General features: G+C 43.8%; 1 protein-coding gene across 1 annotated transcript in view; it reads right to left on the bottom strand.

The window, feature by feature from the left end:
* LVRN (laeverin) overlaps positions 1–26,504 on the bottom strand; it is a 933,533-nt gene that overhangs the window by 392,630 nt on the left and 514,399 nt on the right. Inside the window, exon 10 of the mRNA XM_069625536.1 lies at positions 5,286–5,455. Coding sequence (XP_069481637.1) covers positions 5,286–5,455 — 170 coding nt within the window. The remainder of the gene's footprint in view (positions 1–5,285; positions 5,456–26,504) is intronic.

The following is a 26,504-nucleotide window of genomic DNA, read 5'->3' as shown; positions in this document are numbered from 1 at the left end:
TCTGGTTGGGTACATTTACCGAAAAAGCTCACGTTTTTTCAATCGACAGTGAAGAGAGCATAGGCCCAGCTCTCGCCTGATGAGCGGACTAAGGGTCGACTTACAGCTTTTCTTGTGAGTGACCCTACATTACTATTATATGCAATGTGTTTCCATCTTTTCTGATAAATGCATATTACATAACTAAAAGTTGCACAATGTAGTGTACAGTACAGCTTATTTTTATGAGTTGATAATCACAGAGTCAGTTGTGACAGCCAGCACGACTCTTGGCACACTGTGGCTGTTGCTTTTAAAAAGACAAGATGGGCTGGGTTGCTCCCATTGGTGGCAGATGTATAACTACTGCATAGCAGAACATGCTGCTAATCAGTGTTATATCATAGCATAGCATTTACAGAGTGGCTCAGCATACCCGATATCATGAAATACCCTGTATAATTATTTTTTCAAAACATAAATTGTTAGATTCATTGATCGCCAACACTAGGCTCTCCAGATGTCCTGTACTGCAACTCCTATCACCTCTAGCCAACATTGCCAATACTGTAGGATCAAGAGGTTTTTAGCCCAAAACAACATGAGAGTCACAGGCTTCAGACCCAAACGATTAAGACTACAAGGTGTGCTTACTGTACATGATGTATGACAGCTACATGGCTTCCACAGTAATTCTGGCACACAAAGTGGCAGAAACGGTCCTCCAGTTTGCCATTATCCCGCCAGTAATACCGGCGGGATACCGGCAAACTCGTAAGGAGCCAAAGATTGTGCAAAGTAAAACAATAGAACAGCTAGAAAAAGCATGTATTTCCCTATAAAGTTCTTTGAAGGGCATCAGAAATGTTATCACATCAGCAGAAGTAGCAGCTGTTTGTCTGCTAAGGTGAAAACGCATCTTGGTTTGATGTGCAAGAACGTCTCTTTGTGCTTCACATTGCAGTCATCAATGCACTGCATTTCTCATTTGAATAAATGCGGAAAAGCACCAGTTTAAACTTATTTTAGTAAAAAGCAAATAAAAATGGGGATAAATACAGATAAAATTGCAAGAAAATGAATATGGATAAATACAGATGGAAATGATGATGAAGAATTAAATGGAATAGAACCTGGAGCTTTTGCGGGCGTGGGCAGGCGCCGTGGATGATGGCCACCTAGATTTGCAGCTCCGACTCACCACGTACCATATACAGCATTTTGTTCGCCTACCAATTTATTTTCTTAACGTATCTGTGTTCCAATGCTACTGCTATGCGCGGACAGCTGTGACCCGAAGTTCTGACCTTCTCCGTTCACGCTGAAGCTGATTCGCCGTTCCGCATCATTCCAGCGCTAGCTGCGTAGAGAAACAGCCGCCGCGCGAGAGGAGAAATCCGACTTTGCGTATAACACAGTGCGCAAGCTTGGGCCTTACCGGCTCCACCCGGACAACAGCGCCACCACCTAAGAGCTCCATCTACTTCAATTCCATCATTCATTAATAACGCAAAGCTACGTTTTCTCACACATTCATCAAACTTCTAATTTTGAACTGTTTTCTTCTTATCGCGTTGCCCCTTCGGACTGTAATTTCATTTTTGCAAAGTAGGAGAGAAAAAAAGAGATAAGAAAAGAAAAGAGAGGAGGAGGATAAAGGATAAAAAAAGTTAATTAATTTACACTTCCACTAATATTTGGCAGCATGAGAGGGATACTAATTGAATAAGAGTGAAAAGAGTGGAGGAGAAGCACAATAGTTTAGGAGAAAAACTGAAGTGAAGTGAAAAGAGAGTTATAAATAAGAGGACACAAAGCAAAAAATATTTATATCTAAACAACCATTAGTGCTCATATTTGATATACGGTTTGAATCCTTTCTCTCAATTCATTGAGCACTTGGATGTTGTAGGCCCTCTACTACTCTTTGTATCCTGCTTCTGATTCCATGGAGTCCTCCCTACTACCCTCTGCATCATTCTGCAACCTCCCTTGATCAGCTACTGCTACACTTGGTGTCTCTTATTTGGTGCCTTTTCCAACAATGGCCACCAGCAAAAATAATCAAAAGGCATCATCAGTCATCAAAGATACTAACCTTCCTTTAACCAACTTGGAAAGGCCAAAGAGTGATTCACCACCTCCTTTCAGCTGGGCTGATCCAGCCATTGAGACTATTCGACAAGAAATCAGGGCACTGAAACCATTTATTCAGACAACTAACCAAAAACTTCAACAGATGGAAGGGCTTTGAGGATAGAATAGAGGAGGTGGAGAGAAGGGTTGGGCTTGTAGAAGATGTTTCACCCAGGGTGTTGCAGCATGAAAAAAACAATATGTTCTCCAGAAACATAATGAAGATTTGAAAAATAGAAGCATACGTAACACCCTACGTATCTCAGGCCTGCCTGAAGGTTGCGAAGGCTCAGACCCCATTGCATTTGTACAGAAGCTGCTACCTGCCCAACTTCATCTTCCAATGGAAACATCATTGAACATTCAACAAGCTCATCGTCTTGGTCCATTAAGAAATACTGCATCCCCTCATCCTCCTCCCAGAACCCTTATACTCTATTTGTTTGAATACACTCAGCTCCAGCTAATAATCTCGACAAACAAGGAGAAACATTCTCTTACATGGCATGGAAACAAAATGCATATCTCACAAGATGTCGCAAAGAGTACAGTCTACATAGGAAAGAATTCCTATCCTTCCACCCTGCATTAAAGCAGCTCAATATTAGATATGGTTTGTTTCACCCATGCTCCTTTAAAGTCACTCATGAGGGGCGTACTGCCATGTTTGACAATCCTGCTGACCTGAAGGCATTTATTCAATCAATCAAAAATGAGGGCACGTACACATCCTCTCCTGTCAACGCCTACACCGCTTCTGAAACATGAGACTCTTGTTTTCTTTCTTTTTTCCCTGGTTGGGCTTTACTCAATGCCGTCCTTAACTTTATGCTATAACGTTGGTGAGTCGGGCGCTGCTATGACATCCCTTTACTGTTGAGAGTCGTCTCTTCTCTTTTGACGGCTCGTGTTGGTGTCACCTACCTCTTTTTACCTTTTTCTCCCTTTTTATTCCTTTTTCCTGGTCTGATACTCTTTTTGTTCTCATGTCAGATAGGCCGCTGACTTGTTTTTTCACGAATTTGAGGTCTTTTCCTCACTTTTTGATTCCAAAAAGGGGGCCCAGCGGCCGTGATGGGAGCAGGTGTGGGAGCCTAGGGACTATACTGGGCGTAGGGTGCAGTGACAGTGCACAATAGTTCATAGCCATTTGTACATACTGTCCATTTGGCATTTTTGGGGGGGCCCGGCCTGCCCACATTTTGCTCAGGGGGGGCCCAGGCCAAAAAAGTTTGAAGACCACTGGCGTATGCTGATGATATTCTTATCCTCATTAAGAATCCCAAACTTAACCTTCCTCGTCTCCTTAACAGACTATCAATTTGCCTTTGAAGAGTCTGGCTACAAACTTAATAAAATGAATAAAGACAAGTCAGAGATTTTACCCCTCAACTCCTTCTGTAAGAAGCATGACTTTGATATCTTTGGTTTCAAATGGTGTCAAGAGTCTATTAAATGTTATTTTTTGATTTGCTTGACTTATTGGTTTCATAACCTTTTTTTGCTTTAAGTATAGCTAATGTTCATGCTCGACATTTTGCGATCTGTAAATTGTACTGGCTTTGCATTGTTGTTTTGTTTTTGTTTACTGTGTGTTTATTTTAAAATTGAAATAAAGTGAATACAAAAAAAAAAGATTCTATTAAATATCTTGGTATTCACTTTGCCCCCACAATATGTGATACTATCAAATTTAATATGCACATATTGTTAGATAGCCTCAAAGAATTAACCTCTATGTGGTCTCCTGGTAGGGTTGGCTTGACAACATAAATATGATGCTGTTCCCCATTGTCTTAAATTACTTGCAGCTCCTCCCGGTCCCATTGTGCCCTTCATTTTTCAAATCTATCTGCTCCATTCTTCTCAATTTCTTATGGGGTCCCGGTAAATGTAGGAGAATTGTGGTTGCTAAGTTAAAAGCCCCATATGACATGGGAGGGGTCAGGTTTCTGGATTTCAAATCATATAATTCAGCATTTCCTCCGGAACAAGCCCGCTGCTGGCTTGCCCCTCCTGATGCTTCAGTTATTCTATCCTGGTGCATGCTAGAAAAACATCTGGTACATCGCTATGAGGTAGCTGACCTTATTCATGTATTTAAACACTCTTCTATGGCCCTATCAGATCCCATTAAGGCCTCTATATCAGCCCTAAAAAAGTTTATTTTCCCTCACATTAAAATACCTTCCAAGAGCCTCTCTCTGCTGCTTTGGCACAACAAAAATACTATTATTAATAATAGAGCCTTATATCGCAAATCTTGGTTAAAAAGAGGCATCAGATTTATTCAGCAAATTGTCAATGGCCCTCTTTTCTCTCATTCCAACAAATGGTACATCTTTATTCCATCCCTATTTCAGATTTAAACTTTTATAATAATTTGGTTTATTCTTGCCTGGATGCACCCCATAATTTCTCAAATATCATCCTCTTGCCCGATGCCTCTAGACTACTACAGCTAACCATGGTTTCCGATGTTAAGGCCTCAAAACTTTAAAATGTTCTGACCTCTGTGATTGTTGTATGGCCTACGCGCTTATTATGGGGAAATGACTCTGGCTGCACTCTTAATGACCACATGCGATCTCAACTATACTCTAGGATCAGGGGCATATCTGCGTCAGCCAACATAACACAGCATCTGTTTTTCTTTACTCATAGAGCGTTTATTGCTCCCTTACAATTATCCAAATCCAAGAAAGATGCTGATGATACATGTTGGACATGTGGCGGTGCCCCTGCCTCATACACATGTTTTTTAATTGTCCATTTGTAGTAAAGTTTTAGCAAAATACCTCAAACTCATCTTTACAGTAGATGTCCCACTATCTTTTTTGAATATCTTTTTGGGTAGCCTAGCGGTCACGAACATTGACTTGTATCCCTCTGCCAAGCTATATGATTTGTTTATTGCCCTTGCTCTGAAGGTCATCACCGCCAATTGGAAGGACTCAGTGACTGAGAGTAACACTGCTAACTCTTGCACATTACACTGCACGGGTCCCAATAATTGGGTCAGGCAAAACATTTCAACTTCAAAATATTAATGAATTGCATTGTCAGTTATGTGTTGCAGAAAAGTCAAACAATTAATATTTTGGCATGAAAACGACAGTATAGAAAACCAATACAAATGCACTGAAAATAATGCACACATCTCTACCTACTTGTCATGAGAAACGTTTCTGTCATGTGCTTCCTGATAGAATTGCTCTTCAGTAATGATGCCAGTGGTTGTGTTTAATGTTAGCAGTGGAATTCCCTTTTGCCAGGTCCACGATTCCATTATATGCTTTATTGGCATTGGCAGCTGTACGGCATTCTGCTCATCTAAAACCTTCAATGAAATATTTAAAATAGTGGAGACCAAAGGTATGTGTTATTTTTTATAGGGAAATGAATAATGAAATACATTATTATTATTTGTATTAGTGTGTTTCAGTTAATTTAACTTTTCACACATAAGTAAAACATAAAGCAGTTAACCAATTAATTAACTTTCCGCACAAACTTTACATTTTATCAGTTAATCAATTTAAAATATAAATATATACACTACACCCATAATATCAAATAGTTCATCACTCCAAATTATGTGCAAATATCGCTATTTTATCTAATTCTCACAATCGCATTGTGACCAGCTTAAGAGACAGTCGGGTTCCTGCTGAACAGCTTAACCAAAGTTCAATGACCCAATTTCATGCACTCCTTTCACAAATAAGCCCCAAAACAATTCATATTTAGAGCTATTTTGCACCCTGACATAACATGTCTGACAGTTTCCATCTCATCTTGTTGTCTGCACAGTCTACAATATCTTTCCGCTGCCGCCATCTTATACCATGCACTACACACAGTTCTAACTCACAATTTATTCAGCCGCATTAGAAGAAAAATCTCCTATACACTGGATTCGGAAAATGGCAAATTTATGGTTGTGCCTTTAGGAACATAAACGGTAATCTAAAAATGTACTCGGGCATACTAGCTTTTCAATGTTTTCAAATTCCATAGCCCAATCCCACAGATAGACATGCCGCTTAGGATCTTGAAGTGGCTTCCGTGGCAGCACTTCCCAATTCTGCGCCAAGCAATAAGAGTGAAGAAATCTCATTATCAGTCGCGAAGTCCCATAGTAATGAAGAGGCCCGCCCACTCTTGCCTTCCTCCAGATCTAAGGCGAGAAGTTCCTTCCGCCGTCATGAGTTTTATATAAAGCTTTCCTCTATTTAGTTTTACTAGGGCAGCTAGGGAGATACGTCCCAATTCCAGTCAAATGGTCTGTATAGGCGTGCCTTGGGATAGACCTTTGACCTTAGGCCACATCGCACCCTCTATCTTATTTAACCAGTTAGATTCCCTGTAACATTCTCTAATGCATATGCAACACCTGCAGCCAATTTCTGTTTACTGGACCTGCTTATTCCAAGCAAACTGTACCCTCCATAATCTTTTGCAAATGTCTTGATTAGAGCAATAATGGCCATTGTTTTTGTTCTCCTATGGTCCAACCATTCTGTATCGTGCACCCTAGCCATAATTTCATGTCCCACGTATACAAAACTTGCCACCATCTCTATGACTCCCACCAAAGTCTTAATTGAAGGTTGCTTGCCTACTTTGAGGCCAAATAGATTGTTGTCCCCTGCATATTTCAACAGTGTTTTAATACTTCTTTTTATTTCTATCAGTGTGTGATCCCTAATTATCACATCATCTGCATAGGTAAAGCAAGGTATCTGTACATTAGCCATCTTAGGTGGACAACTCTTCTCCCCAGACAAAGTTTTCTCCAAATCAGCCAGGTAAAAAATGCACAGCATGGGGCTAATACACAACCTTGCTTTACTCCCTTTCCCGTAGGTATTTCCTTAGGTATTTCCTTAGAAAACTCCCCCATGCTGTTCAGTCTCACCTTAGCCATTGTACCAAAAGGATTGTGGAATTCCTAAATGATCCAATTTGTTCCACAGGATATTGCGATTCACAGAATAGAATGCTGTTGTAAAATCCACAGAGATTACATAAAGGGGAGGATTAGCCTTCAACCTGGCCTGAGCTATTAGGGCATTCAACACAAAGATATTAAAAATAGTATAGAGCCGAAAGGGTCGCTGTTGTGCAACGAAGATGGCCGCCTGAGAGTGGAGCTCCTCTCCAGCAGAAATCCTCTCATCAAATACATCCAGTTGCTGGGTCCCCCCGAGCCACAAACAGAGCTGCTACCACAAAACCTCCTGAAGCTGCTTATCGAAAGAACGGAAGAAATTGGATTCCTGAACTCCTGAACTCTCACTGAGGTCGCGGACGAGAAGCTCCGCGCCGCCTTACAGTTCCAGGAGACCGAACGGGTGGACCGCGGCTCCTAGGGGCACGCGGGCCTCACCGTAGGCCGAGTCCGCTTTGCAGGTGGCAAACGACAGAGGCAGGGACATCAACCAGCCGCTGCTGCTCCTGAGATCAAAATTGCCCGAGGTCAACCGCGGACATTGGTGGTGGTACGGTTCAGGAACGTGGTCATTGGCGAGGGGAGCTGCGCAGCTGGGTCTACCGGTAAGGACGTCTCCATCCTCCTACACCCCCGCGCCACCACCGAGACAAGCAGAGCGCCGATCAAACGTGCGGAATTCTACATAGCACACACAGTGCGACCCCCGTTGGGCAACTAACCCAGTGGGTCCGGCCCCAGCACCCCCTCCACCGGAGAACGCCTCAAGCAACCCCTGCGCTACCCAGGGACCTCGGCCGCTACACTCAGCTTGCAAAATGTCAGAAAAGGCCATCCGATAGACTGCGGTCGGCCACGGCGCCCCGGACACCGCTGGCCCCACTCACACTGCACAGTGCCAGCCACATAGGTGGCCATGCAGGCGGTATTACTTGGCCGCGGACCTGGACTCAGCGGCGGCCCCACAACCAGCAGCAGAGCTTTAAGCGGACAACCCTCCTTCCTGTGGGAACGCAAATCACCGAACAGGAGTGTACGTGAGAGGGCACACTCCATCCCAGACGACATTCGCGTAGCTTACAAGATAAACCTTCAGCAAACGGCCTGCAGACACCCGTTAACCACCGGTGCCAAAATCCACAGAAATACTCCAACTCTGCAGGCATAACTGTTCAGAGCACAGCAACCCGACACTAAGACCATAGGTTGTCGGTAGGTCAGCCACCTGAGACGGATCTTCGCCAACATCAAGACCAATTGGCCACAAAGCTATTTCCTACTCAGACAAAATTCCTCCCTACGGCAATACACGTTAATGGCCCGGTGAATACGGGAGAGGACACAGTCCACCCCTACTGATATTTGCGTGGGTGCAGGACAAACTTTCGCTGAACGGCCCACTGACATCTATCAACAAACAGTGCCTCTAGAACACTCTGCCTCTGCAGCCTTCATCGCTGTTTGCGCATGACAATCTGACACAGAGAACATAAAATCTCAGAAGATCAACCACCAGAGTCTGATCTTCACCGAAATCGAGACGAATAAACCATAGGGAAGTTCCTTAAACAGTCAACACTCCTCCCTGCAGCAACATAAATCATTGAACGGGTGAATACATGGGAGGGCACTGTCCACTCCTGATGGCGCTTGCATGACTTACAAAAAGAGCCTCCAACAAAACGGCCCGCTGATACTGGCCAGCTAAAAGTGCAGACACCCCATGGAACACTCTGGCCCTGCAGCCAAAATTGTCATGTACATGTCATCCCGAAGCTGAGATTATAGGGTGCTGGAAGGCCAACCACCAAGGACCAAAGAGGCAGGAAAAGAAAGGAAACCAACACTCTAACACTGTCTCTCTCTGGACCACCGCGCCAGTCAACCTGCGCCCACGCTGTACTGGCTCTTGGCACAGAAACTATCGGATCCATTCAAGTACCCATACCCTCCAACTCAGCTGGGCCAAACAAAATAAACACCCTCGAGATGCCCGGGAAAAATGTAGTAAAGAACAGGAAGACTGGCCCGATGGATTCTTTCACAAACTCACAAACATCCTTCGATGGCCCGGACCTATCGACTGCCACCCCATTGTCGGCCACAGACGACACGAAATTTGATCACCTTCTAACCATGGTGCAAAATGAGTTCCTGGCAGTCAATGTGAAATTGGATGACATCGTCTCAACAATAGGCTCCCTCAAAGCCCGTGTTGACAAAGCAAGTGCCAGGATCACGGAAATCGAAAACAGAATCAGTGCGAACGAAGACTCAACCCATCAAAACACATGTGACAAAACACTCCTGAAAGGGGAAATGAATAAGCTCCGGGACAAGTGCATAAACTTGGAGTCGAGACAACATACCCATAATCAGGCTCTCAGAATCCTTCTGCAAAGGCCCAATGGAATCTCAAATCGAAACCCTGCGGAAATCCCTTCTAGGAGAAAACTCCTTTTCCCCACAATATTTGGTAGAACGGGGTCATTGCACCCGAGCCCCGGCATCCAAGCCGGGTGCCCCTCCCCGCACTGTCATCGCCACACTACTGAATTATAGGGACAGAGACACTATTCTGAGGCTGGCAAGACAAATGGGGCCCCTGAAACACAGTAACGACAATATTCATATCTACCCCGACTTCTCCGCGGGAGTCCAAACTCAAAGGCGATCCTATGAAACAATCAAACGCCCTACTAAGGCTGAGGCAAGTACCCTACATCCTACTGTTCCCCGCAAAGCTGCGCATACAACACGGTGGATGGGCACACTTGTTCGAATCCCCTGCAGCGGCACTGGCCTATGTAGAAGCCTCAATCCCTCTCCCCCCTGGGAGACACGAACAATATCAGAATGACCTGCAACAACCAGTGCAAGAACCAAGAAATTCCAATGACTGACCGCAGATCCACGATATCCTTTATTAACTTTATGTTGTGAATGTGGTAGATGGGGAGTACACAGCTCCTACACTCTGAAGTGAGCCGGATGAGATGCGCTCGACTACAAAGGTGGCGTTTCAGCACTCGCCCCCCTCCGGAGAAACCACAAGTTTGGAACAAGGGATCATCATCATGTAGGCACCAATGGTGTGGGTGGGGGTGGGCACAGGTAACAAGGGACTGTTTTGTTGTTTAAGAACACTATTACTCCCTGTGAGAGCCCCAGTTAGGCATCAGTAGACAAGGTTAACTAGTTTGATTTATGCAAAAAATGCAATCACTGTATGACACGCTGAACCCCTCAAAGGAAGGACCCCTCTCCCCAAGCACCGCTTAAGTTTAACAAAATGGCACAGAAAACAAATCCACCTGCAGGGTTGAAACTCAAACTGCTTACCTGGAATATTTGGGGTCTGAACAATAGGGCGAAAGCCAGTAAAGTAGGGGCATATATTAACAGGTACCGCCCACACATAGCTATGCTCCAAGAAACCCATACCTTACAAGGGGCTAATGAAAGTGTTCTACGACAATGGGGGAGCAATAGACATTATACTGAATACTCATCCCATAATAGAGAAGTCCTCACACTAATACACCCCTCGTTGGGGTTTGCTACCGAGAAAAGCAAAATTGATCCCCAGGGCAGGTATGTTGTGGTGTGGGGCACCGTGGTAGGCGAGAAACTGATACTAATCAATACTTACGGCCCAAACGTTGATGACCCGAGTTTTATATAAATGCCAAATTATTATTATTATTATTATTATTATTATTATTATTATTATTATTATTAATGTCCTAGCTGAAATTAGCCTGACAATGGACACGTGGGTGCTATGGGGAGGGGACTTAAACACCATACTCAATGTCTCCTTAGATAGGTCATCGGATAAACAAAGGAACCTCACTAGATCTGCCACCATCATACACCAAGCCCTAGCGGAGTTTGCCCTGATGGACGCCTGGAGAGGGATACACCCGATAGACAGACAATACACGTTTTACTCCTCAGTACATGACACAGAGTCAAGGATAGACTACTGGTTCATCTCCTCCCCCCTGATTAATTCAGTAGAGCGCTGCGATATACTCCTCCGCACATTGTCAGATTACTCTCCGGTCACGCTTGAAGTGTCAATCCAGAACATTAGACCACCAACTAAACAGTGGAGAATGCCCCCAAATAGCCTAAGAGACCCAAATGTGGCAGAGTCATTACATATCGAAATGGAGCAGTTCTTCCAAATAAACAAAGGGTCAGTAGACAAATGGTCGACCATATGGGAAACATTCAAGGTATGGGTGAGAGGTAACATAATGTCTAAAACTATTGGACTCCTTAAGGCCGTCAGAACCGAGTTACCCAAAACTGAAACATACCTGAAAACACTTGAAACTGACTATAGCACAACACATAATAAACAAATATTAGCCGACATCAATGCACACCTTCAGAAATGTAATGAACTGGCAACCAAAGAACAACAATACATGGCCACACCAAGCAGGGCACGCAGATACGGAGAGGGCAACAAGGCGGGACATCAATTGGTGAGCCTACTGAGGAATGAATACAACCATACCCCAATCACAAGGATTTGGACAGGAACTGGACTAGCTTTGAACGGGGAAGAAGAACTAATAAACTCTGATTTGACCAAATTCTATAATGACTTATATGCAAACCATGATATATGTACTCAGGAAGACCTAAAGAAATACCTAAGCAAGATCACTCTTCATAGGCTCTCGATAGAGGATAACTGGGCCCTCGAACAGCAGATAACTAGCGAAGAGATTGCTGAAGCGATGAAATCACTAGCAACTGGAAAAACCCTGTGCCCAGACAGCCTGAGTTCAGAACTATAGAAATCATACTCCACAATACTCACCCCAATACTAACTCTTGTATGGGAGGAGGCCATGAGCTCTGGCTCACTCCCAGACACAATGATGGACGCTTTCATCACGGTATTGTTAAAACCTAGGCGCCCCTCCCATGAGCTGTCCTCCTATCAGCCCCGCTCCTTGATCAACACAGATGCTAAGATCTATGCAAAAGTGCTCGCCACTAGATTGTTACCCAAAATGACCACCCTAATACACCTTGACCAATGCAGCTTAATTCAAACAAGGTCCACGGCCCTAAACCTGCATAGACTATTCGGTATTTTGGCACAGATTAAACCAGAGGCACAAGCAGTGGCTATATCACTGGACGCTGAGAAAGTGTTCGACTCTGTCTCATGGACATACATGTTCGAGGTCCTCAACAAATTTGGGTTTGGCCCATATTTCACACAATGTGTCCGATTGCTCTATACCTCCCCCAAAGCTAGGGTCCTAATGAACCACACCTTATCCAACCACTTCACTCTACATAGGGGAACCAGGCAAGGATGCCCCTTTTCTCCCATCCTCTTTGCTCTCACGATAGAACCAGTGGCAGCAGCGGTCAGACTGGAGCAAGAGCTGAGGGGCATAAGAATGGCTGGCGTTCTCCAATCCATATCACTATATGCAGAGGACACGCTATTGTACATACGAGAACCAGAGAAAAACCTGGCCCCTATACTAGCAGTGATAGAAGACTTCACTGCACATTCAGGCTACATAATAAACACTGCAAAGTCTGAAATCTTCCCGCTGACACAGGCCACAGCTCGCCCTACACACACACATGGCCTTGGATGGTCCCCCAACCATATTAAGATACTTGGGAATCCTGCTCTCTAGAGACAAAATGTCCCTGTACGTGGACAACTACGAATCCCTAGTGCAGACAATCCACATTAAACTCCAAATCTGGGCAAGACTTCCCATATCACTCATCAGCCGTGTCGCTGTACTCAAAATGGTGGTGCTACCCAAGCTCCTCTATGTTTTTAGCAATGTTCCAATATGGCCAGGCAAACCTTTCTTCGAAAACCTGCGATCCATGGCGACGACATTCATATGGAATGGAGGAGCTAACAGAATGAAGTGGAACAAACTAGAACCCTATAAAATGGGGGGTATTGCTGCACCTGATTTCGAACTGTACTACCAGGTGGCGCAGGCACAATACGCTAAATAATGGCAGGATCCCACAGACAGAACACCACATTTCCCCATTGAGCGGCATTCGGTTCGTCCAAACTACTTGCGCTCCATAATATTCGCAAAAACCCACAAAGACGATTGTAAATTTGACCCGGCATCCTGCAAGATCGCAGCATGGGCCGCAATCAGTAAGAGACTCCACATAGACATGCCCTATGACTCGCAGGCCCCGCTATGGAACTTTCCAGGCATCAAACCCACATACGACATCAGCATACATAAAACCTGGATCCCAGACTATGAGATTAAAATGAGAAACATGTTCCCAAATGGAAGATTCGTGACCCCAGAAGATTTTGCAGACACAGTGGGGAGAAACCAATTGGTTACTTTACAATACCACTGCATGAAAGCAGCATTCAAGAAGCAATGGCCAACATACCCAGAAGAACCGCCTTAACATGCATGCTACCAATGATTGTATTCGCAGATGGGTACAGGGGTGTCCAAGCTATACAATATAGTTCAAACACACTCAAAATCGTTGAATAATATTAAAGTTTCTTGGGAAAAGGACATGGGCACAACAATAGAAGAGGGGAAATGGTCCAGATAGTGCCTCCTTTCAAAAAAAGTCTCGCTGAATGCCGGCCTTAGACTGATGCAATTTAAAATACTGAACAGGCTCCACCATACCCCAGTCAAAATGGCGAAATTCTATAACTCCATACCTGTCATGATGCATAACCCGGGCATCCAGACCACGTCCATCAGCCCCGGGAGCAGGCATCATGTCGCCTTGAGAAAACCCAGCAACCCCTGCTAAGTGCTGTCTGGCTTCAGTCCTGGTGCCTATGGCGCCAGGCTCATATGGGACATCAGTCCTGGCGCCATAGGCGCCAGGCTCATAGGTGCACACTTACCTGATGCAGACCATGCTGCAAGAAGATCCAAGCCCATGTGAGGCCTGGAAGGGACTACTTAACCTTAGGGACTATTTTGTTACTCGGGTGTGGTCGGGCAGGAATACCTACCTGGGACTACTTTGGAGGCTATTTAAACCACGCCCGAAGAGCAGCACATGCTTCGCGTTATTCTGAATCCAGCAGTGTAACGCTCACCGTGCCAGCAGCAGCATCCAGCCTTCTGCCACGCCCGCCTCGAACCTGGAGCACCTAGAAAGAATGGAAGAAGCAAAGGTCAGAACAAGAGTATTACCTGATTTCTTACCTGATTCCGGATTCATCGCATCTTCAAACCAGAGGAAAGACTTTGTTTTAAACGCGTCGCATTGCCAGCAGCAGCGCCGCACCAAACTCACCGTTCCACGCAGCATCTCCTCGATCCGGCGCTGTCTCTATCTTTACATCACCGAATCCCGGCACCTAAGGGAGACAAGAAACAACAAGGTGAGCAGAGAGAACAGACAGAGACAATCTCCTTAGCCGCCATATGCTTACCTGATTTTACCGCCAGAGGTATAATTCATCAGCGCCCCACATCATCTTATGCCGCACCTGTAAGATAAGGAGAAAGCAGCAAGTTATTCACCGGACAGTGTTGGGTAACACAGACTTTTACCAGAGCGCTTTCAGCTGTCAATCTTCTTATTGGGTCAAAGCTGCAAGATAAAAGAGGAATTGGACAGGAGTGAATTCCAGACATTTTGAACTCTTATGAACTACATACTTACGGCTCTTCGCCAGGATCTTTCGGAGTCAGGATTCGTCTACAACTCTTCCAATATCTTCAAGCCAGTGAAGTAACTGGTCACAGGATGGAGGGTTTCACTTCAAGAATATAAGGTGAGATTGCTGAGAGGGCACTTCAGAGGTGATTTGTGGGGAGGACAGTGGGGGTGCTATCATGTGAATCCACAAGTAGCTAAACCCATCTCTCCACTTGTAGGAGAATATTTCTACGAGCCAAGCAGAACAGATTAGGAGGGCAGATCCAGTCAGTCATGGCTGCACTACGCATCACGTGGGTGGAGGCTGCAGCAGTCCGGTTCCGACCGACGCCCCTGTGGGAGCAAGGTGAGCGTAACAATACCTGGAAATTGCCCGAAATGAGGCAGCCCCCAAGCGGACGCATTCCACATGTACTGGGCTTGCCCCCTGATAGCCGAGTTTTGGCTTGATGTTACGAATATACTAGAAGACATGACACAGATCCCCACACAGCCCAGCCCCCAAAAATACCTGTTCCGGGATATAGGCAAAATTCCAGAAAAAACTAGAAGACTGTTCAATGTCGCCGGCGTAATGGCAAAGAAGTATATTCTCCAAATATGGAAGAGCAGCCACGCCCCACGCACAGAACAGTTCCTTAAAGGCCTAACATATGTCAACAAATGCGAGGAAACTTATATAGGAATGACGCCTACAGCATGCAGACCAAAAGACATTTGGACTCTGTGCAGAGCATACCTGGGTAGAACTCTATCAGACACAGAGAACTCCGATAGTGAATAGACTCTGCATGAAGCCCGATAACCCGGAACTCTTTTGTAGCCAAAAATAATGAAAATGTGCAAATATACATGATCATGGGAGATGGGGGTGATGTATTAATACTGTTTGTATCCTGATATTGGAGGAGAGATGGAACAGCTGTGATGTAATATGCAAACCAAAAATAAAGTGTTTTTTAAAAAAAAATATAGAGCCCAAATCTGAAAACCAGTTTGGAATACAATTAATGGCCTCAATCTACAAACCCATGTTCCAATTTGCTTTAGTAGTAAAGTGGAAAATACTTTGCTGGAGAGGTCCAGTAAGGACATCAGTCTATAGTTGTTTGGTTCATTCCTATCCCCTTTTTCACATATAGGTATCAGATGGGCCTTTTCCCAGGAGTCTGGAATTTTTCTGTACTCTAAATATGACTTAAACAAAGCGGGGAGTATCGCTGCCCATTTTTCAGGGTCACTCATCTAGACATTGTTGGCCAGCCCATCTGGGCCTGGATCTCTAGATTGTTTTAGTTGCTTAATAATTTACACAATCTCTGCACAGTCCAGTTCCAGACTTGTGCTGCCCCATGCAGGTTCAGGCCCAACATAAGAGTACAATAAAATGACACCAGTTCTCTTCCTTCACATTATTCAAAAGCAGGCGCGGCATCATGTCCTGCTTTGTTAATAAAGGTATGCCATAACTTCTTACTAAGGGACTCCTTTCAAGTCCATACTCTTCAAACTATTAGAGTAGACAACTGTGAACATCTCTCTATAAAACTACAAATTGACAACAACACTACTATTAATATCGTGATTATTTATCACCCACCTTCAAGTATGCGTCCGTTTGAAGAGCAAATACTTTACCTTCTTGGGAGCCGCATTTAACCTACTGACCATACCATAGTACTGGGTGACGTTAATCTTTGGGAAAGCGACAGCTCTGATCCTGTCACCACTTCTCTCTACCTCTCTTGAGTGTATTGGGATGACTCAACATATAAAACATCCCACACGTAAGGATGGACATATTTTGGACTGGTTACTTACCGAAACCTCCAAATCGGATCACTAAACATTTCCCTTTGTCCATGTACTGACCATCATCTGATTTCTTTTGAACTTATTCTTCCCACCCCTTATATGAAGGTTGTTTACAACCTCGTCCTGAAATTCGAACCCGAAACTTAAAAATAGTCACCACCACAGCCTTCTCTGACTTTGTCACCCCTCTATTTTTACTTTTCTCAGGCACCAATAAAACAAATTCCTTTGTGCTTGAATATAATATCAGCGCCCTAGCGATTAACAAGCTAGCATCGATTACAAGTAGGAAAGTAAAAACTGAAGCAGCAGGCAAATCATGGTTCTCCACTGACATCATTAATAATAAGAAACTCAAAAGATCCTGCGAAAGGCAGTGGAGGAAGAACCCTTGTCCTGATACCCTTGCCACGATACCCTTGCCACTTATCGCTTAGCAGTTGCAAATTATTTAAAGGCTATTCTCTTAGCAAAAAACAAAAAAAAGAACTTTGAACAAATGATAACCAATGCTTTATCTGACAAAAATAATTATTCATTATTTTAAAAAAATTAGTTGGCATAAAAAGCATTATCAACACTACCCCCTCCCCCAGTGACTTATGGTGTCAAGCAACTTAGGGTAGATATTTTACCAAAATCAAGAACAATCAAATTTCTATCAATCAAGACCTACTTGATAATATCGGCCCTATATCTAATGATGATGTTTTGACAAATGATACTGGTGGTATGCCTTCAGAATTCTCCTTCAACCCACTTACCCAAGAATCCCTTCTTAACATCACGAGAGGGCTTAAACTGACCACTTGTGTTGGTGGTACATGACCTGCAATTGTTATTAGGACTCTATGGGGGTCATTACGAGTGAGGCAGTAAGGGGTTAACGGCGCTGGTAAAGGTGCCGGAGCCGCCAACCCCTTACCGCCTCATTACGAGTCTGCTCTCGGGAACGCACTAAGGACACCTGGTTTTACCAGGTGCCCGTAGCGGGTCCCGCGAGTAGACCAGGGTGATAATAACGGGCCCGTTATTAACGGGCCCATTGTTAGAACCCTCCCCATTCCCATTGAGCCCTATGGGGCTCGAATAGGAATAGGGATGTTCAGGGTCTGGGTTCCCTGAATGGGGAATTACCGGGCCCTCCAAGGTCAGAATGGCCCAGTAATCCCTCATTCAAGGAACCCGGACCCAGTACCCGGTATGGGGGTAGCCATGCCGCTAATAGCAGCATGGTTACCTCCTACTGTAATGACCCCTATCTGTTGTCTCTCCCTCGTCATCACTAATATTGTCAATTCATCCTTTCTTAGCTCACTTGTTCCACAAAATCTTAAGGATATTTGGATCACCTCAGTTCCAAAAAAATTAGCCCTCATTCCAAAGGTTCTGGGCAATTATCGATCTATTACTAATGTCCCCTTTATTCCTAAAATTCTTGACAGAGCTGCATACTTACAGCTCCTGGAGCATATTAAAACAAATGGCCTCCTGCGCATTGGTTAGTACGGATTCCATGCCATGCATGGCACAGAAACGGACATGCTGCACCTGAGAGGCACTATGGCTGAAGTAGTCGATTGTGGCAGGATAGCACTTCTTCTGCTGTTAGACCTTGTTGCCACGTTCGACTTGGTCGACCACTCTCTGCTGCTAGAAAGGTTGGGCAAACTGCTAAACAGTTGCAGGTCTACCATTGCATTTTGTGCCTCATTTCTCGGCCCTAGGAGGGCAAGAGTTGCTGTGGATTGTTTTCAGGCCCTCCCAGATCTCCTCTCTTGTGGAGTCCCACAGGGCTCCTGCTTGCCTCCTTCCTTGTTTAATGAATATATGTGTCCCCTGTTCGAATGCTGGATACCACCAGCATGAGATATACAAATTATGCTCACAATATTCAGCTGGTCCTGGAGCTAGCTGGTGACCACGATTCTGATTCCTCCATTGGTAAAACAACCTCATGCTTGTTGGCTCCAATCAACGGTTAAAAAAGCAGAACCCTAAATACAGTACTTTTACCATCTGACTAAAAACGCTAGGAGTCCCTCTTGACTGGGGACTGTCATTGAAACACCAGGTACTGCAAATCAAAGCTTTCTGTGCTTATGTCAATAAACTTCTCAGACAGATCAGCACCTAGTTATCAGCTAAGCACCTTTCATCTTTGACCACTGCATTAGTGAACTCTCTGATTGATTATTACAAAAGCCTACTCGCTGGAACATCTACAAATAATCTATACATCATACAGACTACTCAAAATTGGGCCGTTATTGCAACTTGTAATTTAGGCCCACAAGACCACGTTACTGAAACATGAAAGTTTCTGCACTCACTACCGTTACATCAAGAGAATAGAAATGGACCCCATTCGGCACATTCTCTGTTCTAATGGTCTAGTAAACTAAGGTTGAGACATTCTGGAGGTACCTGCTTTCAAATCTATGTGCCTACTTTATGGAACTCTCTTCCTACTTCTATCAGTAATACGCCCAGTCTTATCAACTTTAAAAAGGCACTGAAAACACACTTTTAACTCAAATGATTAGCACCTTTTATTGTATTGTATTTATTCTTATAAAGCGCTTTATACCAAAGCACTGTACAGTTACAACAACAGGGTACAATTAACATAACAAAAATTGTAACAAAAGAAGCAAATTACAAACATGAATCAGTCTCCAAAACAGAATATAGAGCAATTATTCGGAAGGGGAGGCTAGGAAGAATGGGGAAGGAAGGTGGGAGGAGGTTGGAGGAAGGGGGTAGGAGAGGATAAGGGAGGGAGGAGGAGAATGGGGGTAGGAGAGGTGAGTGATAGTAGGGGGGTGTCGTGGCAGGGAATGGAGAAGGAGAGGTTTGAGGGAGGTGCGGAAGGAGGAAAGGGTAGGAGACGAGCAGATAGAGAGAGGCAAAGGGTTCCAGTGGAGGGGGGTCAGGTGTTGGAAGGAGCGGAAACGGGAGGAGGCACAGGTTCTGACTGTTTTACAGCCTGACCTTTTCTGTGCTCCTACTGTTTTCACCTCTCCTCTCACGTGCGCACTGAGGCCTACGAGCGTTTTGTGCCTTACAAATATGAAATAATAATAATAATAATAATAATAATGATAATAATAATAATACGATTACCCTGATTTAGTATTTCATACATACCTTGCCATCTTCTATTATTTTATGAAGCCCTATAATGTTTCCCCCAATTGGTATATTCATTCTTTGTCTTCCTTATTAATCGGGAGTAAATTGTCAGAGTTTTGTCGTGCACTTTTATTCTTCTTATTTCCTGCCTCAAACTCCTCTTTAGCTTTACAATTTCAGGATCATTTGTACTCATTTTCCTACCATCTATATTTATAAAAGTAAAAATGTGTGGGTTTGTAGCTGGGTTTGTGGCTTGGCGAAGCATTGTTCCTTCTTCACCAATCTGCACCACATTTTGCACAGTTACCTGTTAGGACCGTAGATGACATTTGGACACCTCAACCCTTTTGCTGGATTTCAGCAAAACTCAAAAAAATGTGTGGGTTTGTAGCTTGGCAAAGCGTTGTTCCTTATACAATCCCACACCGTTTCACAAGTGTGCACCAAATCTTGCATAGTTAAACGTTAGGACCCTCCGGACATTACTGGCTATATGACATTTGGACATCCCACCCCTTTCCCCAGATTCCAGAAAAATTCTAAATTTGTATGTGGGTTGGTGAAGCGTTATTCCGTATTCAATTCCACAGCGTTTCACCAACTTTCCCGAATTCTGCATATTTACCTGTCAGATCCCTCTGGACATCACTGCCTATATAACATTTGGACACACCACCCCTTTCCCGGGATTTTAGCACCTCAACACAGAAGACGGTTGCCTGAAATCAACGAAACCTCAATGTGGTCGTAGAAGGACTGGCCCTCAACCCTGGAATGCACGGTTTGTGGGAAATTTGCACTGCAATGCACTGTAACGAACTGCAACACGACAGAGTGAGGCAACAGGTGGGGAGAGAGCATAGTCCCAGTATGCAGCAGCACACCAACTATCGCCTCCACCCCAACGTCTGCTCCAGGGTATGTCAGCCAGCCACACACGACCCATTCTCAGTGCAGTTTACTTCAGAGTGCAGAGCAATTCAGAACAGCGACCTACAGGGTCGCTGAATTTCAACAATTAATGAGAGTGTTGTCATATCTGTCCACAGAACCTGTTCGGAGAATGTGTACTTTTTGCTATTCTCATATAATATTAAATTTACCAATCGGAAGAAAAGTGGCAGTTAATTTCTTATGCCAAGTTGCTACTTGTTGAGGAGTAACTTTTTGTAAAAATCTAAGGGCCTCATTACACGGCATGCGGTAAGGGTTCATCGGTACTGGTAAGGGCACTGGTACCGGTAAACCCTTACTGCCTTACTATGAGGTCCCTTTGCCGGACCCAACCTCAACGGCTGGTTTTACCAGCCGTTAAGGAACGGGCCCGCAAAGGGACCTTGGCGCTAATTACAGTACCGAAATTTGCAGTACCGTAATTACCTCCTTCCCCATTCCCATTGAGCCCTATGGGGGCATAAATGGGAATGGGGAAGTGCCTTGGTGAATGGGGAATTACCGGCCCCACTCACCTTGGAGTAGGCCAGTAATTCCGCCATCCACCAAGGCGGACACGGTAAAATACCGGCTGCAACCATGGCGCTAATAGTGCCGTGGTTACCGCATACCGTGTAATGAGGCCCTAAGACTCCATTCTCCAAAATTGCTCACACACCCTTTTATTGCCATCATGTTCTATTCCGTCCATCCAACACTTTTTTCCTAGGGTTTAACTCATCTTCTCCCTTCCGCTTATCACTACAGGAGTCCCTTTGCTCATTCAATGTGAGAGTAACAATAGCATGATCACTAAAATTGTTAAATCTGACTCCTAATGACATTGCTTTATTTAAAAGTGCATGATCCATAAATATGATATCCAAAGTTGCCTGTTTCTCACCTAGTTTTCAGGTAGAAGAACAAGGTTTATCAATCCCAGCTCACCCATTAACCATTGTCAATTCTAGATTAGATTAAAAAAAGTTTCCCCAATGATGGCTTTGTCTATTAGGCCGATCTCTATCCTAAGTCTCCTTGTCTTCATCATGATTATTAAGGCAACATGCATTAAACCCCCTCCTATAAGTACCCATTCATCTATATTCAACAACCTCCTATTAATTATAACTTCGTACATTTGTATTCAATCTGTCTATCCACCCCCAGGGGTGTCATACATATTCACTAGAAGCAAATTGACTTGAGAAATAACAACACAAATATTCAAAACATTGGTGTCTCCTTCAAATTGTACTATTTCCTCTGAATACAAGAAGTATGACAGGCCATTACAAATCCTCCAATGGGTCTCCCTCTCAAACCCTTTGTTACATTAGCAGTGTAGGATATATAATCATCCAGCCCAGTACCAGAGATAAGCCATGTTTCCTGAAGCAAAATCACACCCGCTGATCTTAACCACTGAGCCGACACTGTATCACCATTTAGATGGTGCTATGCCCTCTCGTGTTCCAGAACTTTATTATGAACATTCATCGGCAGGAAAGTGGATAGCCAAGCCCATTGGTTTTCCTGCTTTTTTGTAAACATAGGGTGCTCCAACTCCTCAGACTGGCTATGTGCAATGATCCTCCCTCTCGCCTAGGCTGTGATTTTCAAGTTACTACCTATATCAAGGCCATTCTTAATCATGCTTCCAGGATGACCATGCTGGTCAATAGCATAAACCTTTTTCACCAGCGAAGGCAAATGCTCCTGAATTGCTTTAACCACTTCATTTGACCAGCAATGAATTCTAGATGTCGGGAAATGGGAACACTCTAATTGCTCAACATAGTTAAAGTCTTAATTTTACAACCCTCTCAAAGCTGGAATCTGACCCAAAGCTGCAGAACATGGGCTCTATTCAGTGGCGCAGAGTCCCCTTCTGTGATGGTGAAGTCCAAAGATTAACCACTGGGGACAGCATTTTGCTTGGAACAGGCTTTCCAATCAGCTGGATTTCTTGTTGCAACAATCTAGCCTCAGTGGGAGCTACGTGAGATGGGGTAGAACTATCTAGATCTTGCCCTTCATTACTACCAACCTCGTCAATCAAAGACACAAGGGGCTAGTTTCCCAATCCTGTTTTATTGTGCAGGATTTCATTTGTTCTCAACACCCAACTTGTTAATTTCCCCATTAATCTCTCTGTGCTTTTCGACCTTCTGTTTGCCACTTTTTTCGAGCTTTCTTACTCAATACACAAGATCTACTGGGAACCCCAACATCTTCCGTCTGCTCTCTATCTATATTGGTCTCTGTTTTCAAATTCACATTTTTTTGAGCCATCACTTGCTCGCTTGCGTCTTCGCTTCTCTTTATGCAAAATTAAGGACGCTTCTTCATGGAGTCGCCATCCTCCTTCTTGTTTATCACTGCCCCCTCCGATGTCAACATCAGGCGGAGAGGCATTTACTGAAACTGGTTGCAAAATGGGTGCCTCTTTCCTTGCTAGAGTTTTCCGCAATGACTCAGTGGGCGCATATTTCTCCCATTTGTCTAGAATACCCATATGACTCCTTGTGCACAACTTCAGTAACATTTTCAGGGCTAAATTGACTGTTTCATAATGCTCCATTTTATTCAGTCCCTCATCAGAAACCATCCCATTATGTTCCTCCTCCATAGTGCTTGCAACTAACAGCGCTGGCAAAACTGATACATTATTAATAGATTTGAGCTGAGAGGCCACATCTCCTCCTGTTCTTGTTATAGGTCCACCCTTGTACCAAAAACGGTATCCAGTTAATATGTCGAAATCATTTTTTCGAATGACAAATATGTCGAAATCATTCTAACGAAAACATTTTTTTCGAATGTATTCTTTTTTAATGTACTTTTTTTTTTTCCAGTAAAAAAAGGGTTAAAAAAAAGGGTGGGGTTGGGGGGAACCCCCATTGCAAACAAAATATAACAAAAAAAATACATCAGAATTTTTTTTTTCAGTTAAATGTTTTCGACATTATGGCATTCGAGAAAATGTCATTCGAAATAGTCAGTAGGAACCACCAAAAACTGCCATTGAAAACGGCTATTCACTTCATTTTGTAGTGAATAGCACAAGTTCAGGGAGTTCTTCTCTATTGTATTCAAGAATAAAGTATTTGCTGGCACTTGGTCTCGGAAGGATAGCTCAGGGGAAATGTGCTTGCCTAAGAAGCAAGGCGACATGGAGGAACACAGATTCGATCCCCGGGTTTGCGCTTAGAAACCTGTGGGTATTAAGCACGTTATAAATAGCATATCACTTTACTTCCTTTCTGGTTCACCAACAGACCCTGAAGCCTTTAGTCACTCGTTGGAAATATTTGGCACCACTTGATTCTTCACTGTTATATCAAAGTTCATATAGGGAATTACCGGCGGTACGGACTTGAGTGTATTTAATGCCTTCCAAATTTTATTATTGCATCAGACGTCACTTTTCTACGTTGAGAGTAATTTTTTAACAGATGTTTTCTTCATTGCAGCACAACAGTTTTATGCGTGCTGTGGGAGTATGCTTCCCAAAATCTACTTCCAAAGGAGATGAATTCATCTGAACTGGCTGAAAAAGGGTTTCCTTCACTTAAATCCCTTATACAGGGACCAAAGGCGATTGTTGCCATCGACCAAGACAGAAGAGCCCGCTCTCCAGCCAGACCATCAATGCTGTCGAGAGATCGAACGGCGCAGTCCAAACCGAAACAAGACCTAACTCATCATCATTTCATAATAAAATGTCGAGACGCCCCATTTAAACCCTATGATCTGAATCGGTCGAGTATTCTTAACATCTGTGCAGAAATTCCAGCCCTCACAGCTATCCTATCACTGGATATTGAACAGATCGAGTTTATAAATCATGCGGACCTGTCTGTTGCCCGCCTGTACATTCGATCTCGATTGGTAGCTGAGACCTTGTGGCAGGCCAGAATGGCATTGTTTGACCTGGGGTTCATATTATCTCAAGAAACAATGCCTAGTCCTGTCACACTACAGGGCCACATGTCACGTATATTCACATCATCCTCTAATGGCTCTTCGCAACAAGATGTGATGAATCAAACAAGACAACCATAACTATGCCAGGAAATGAAGCTTCTAACTTTAATCTCGTGGAACACACGAGGTCATAGCCATTTGAATTCTATACCAAGCAAGGACTTATGTGATAGTGATATTGTTGCCCTTCAGGAAACGTGGCTTGTCCGGTCCCCGATTTGGGACTCGCATGCTATCCATTTCACCCCCGCAGAAAAAGGCGCCCACGGCAGACCTAAAGGAGGGCTCATATTAGCAGTAAAAAAAACCTGTGGACTAGAGGCAACCATGTGCAAGGTTCCCTCCGGATCATTCCAGGTAGTAAAGTTAAGTAATACCCGCCACAGAATAGCAATCGTCAATATCTATTGGTGTAGTAACACACTAACCTCTGATGAATTTTTCCAGCAACTTATAGAAATTTTAGATGGATTGGCAACTGGTAAGGCCTTAACACATATTCTTATACTGGGCGATCTCAATCTACATCTCATCTCAAAAGGGCTTGTGCCCTTCTCGAAAGATGAAATTAAATGGTCATCTATTATGGCCGAACGCAACTTTGTGAGGTTAAATGGAAATGTGAGGGGTGACTGCCCCGCCCAGCCAACCTGGCAAAGAGGTGCCCAATATGCTATAATTGATTACATCTATATTAATGCTAAAAATTTTATTTCAGTTCAAAAGTTGGAAGTTCTTAACACACATTTAAGTGATCATCATAAACTTAAACTGTCATTACAGATTGACCATGCTCAAGCAACACAATGGTTTAACACATATGTAAGTGGGGCTGTCGTGAATAATGGGAGAAATAGATTGTCTTGGGACAAAAAAAAATTGAGAATTCTTAATTGCCACCTTGAGACCATGTACCGGAGTAATCTGATAGTTAAAGATTATACGGCTGCCATGCAGATATTCACTCGAATTATTCCAAGCCATGGGCAACATGAACAGCGGCACACTCATTCCCATGACCTGGAAATACGTTATCGCAAATCTGATTTGAGACGAGAAATCCGACATTTGCGGAACTCACAAAAAACAAATATGGCTGAAGAAATAAGAACAGCCAAACGAAAGTATAAAAAATGGCTCCAAATCAAAAGAGCCAAGTTGTACGAATTAGAAGGGAAAACAATGCTGCAACAATTAATTACAAAATCTACAGCTGGCATCTGGGCCCTACTCAATCGTACATCTGACATTTCCCTACATGCAGCCCAAATAAACTCAATCTCATCCGAGACATGGCAGTCGTATTTTCAGAAACTGTATCTTTCCCCCTTTCCTGACATCCATCTAAATCTCTGTTTGTCAGTGGTAACAAAAGAACTCACCTTTGATATTGACGACATCAAATCATGCATCTTGAAATTGAGCTCGTCCCGGGCAGTAGGCCCTGATGGGCTGCATAACACTATGTTAAAAAAGCACATTGATGAATGGGCAGATATCCTTCATCGTATTTTCAATCAGGTGTTGAATTCTGGTGTCATTCCCGAAACCTGGAAAAAATCTATCATTCTCCCAATTTACAAAAAGGGTAATCACGAGAATCCTAAATCATTTAGGCCAATTGCTCTACTAGACTGTCCTGGCAAATTATTTGCCAGATTACTCTTGAAACAATTTACCATATGGCTAGAGAATAGCAATTTACGAGATCCATTCCAAACGGGGTTTCTACAAGGGATAGGCACTGGCATAAACATCATCACCTTATCAAGTCTTATCCAACGAGCCTACCAAAGAAAACAGCCCCTGTACCTTGCCTTTATCGACTTTCAAATGGCCTTTGATGCAGTGCCAAGAGAGCTCTTGTACAAAAAATTGT

Source organism: Ambystoma mexicanum, chromosome 6p, assembly GCF_040938575.1.
Source record: "Ambystoma mexicanum isolate Mex_15411 chromosome 6p, UKY_AmexF1_1, whole genome shotgun sequence".
NCBI classification, from domain to species: domain Eukaryota; kingdom Metazoa; phylum Chordata; class Amphibia; order Caudata; family Ambystomatidae; genus Ambystoma; species Ambystoma mexicanum.
The sequence above is the reverse complement of the archived record's forward strand: the minus strand, read 5'-3'. Positions and strand labels throughout refer to the sequence as shown.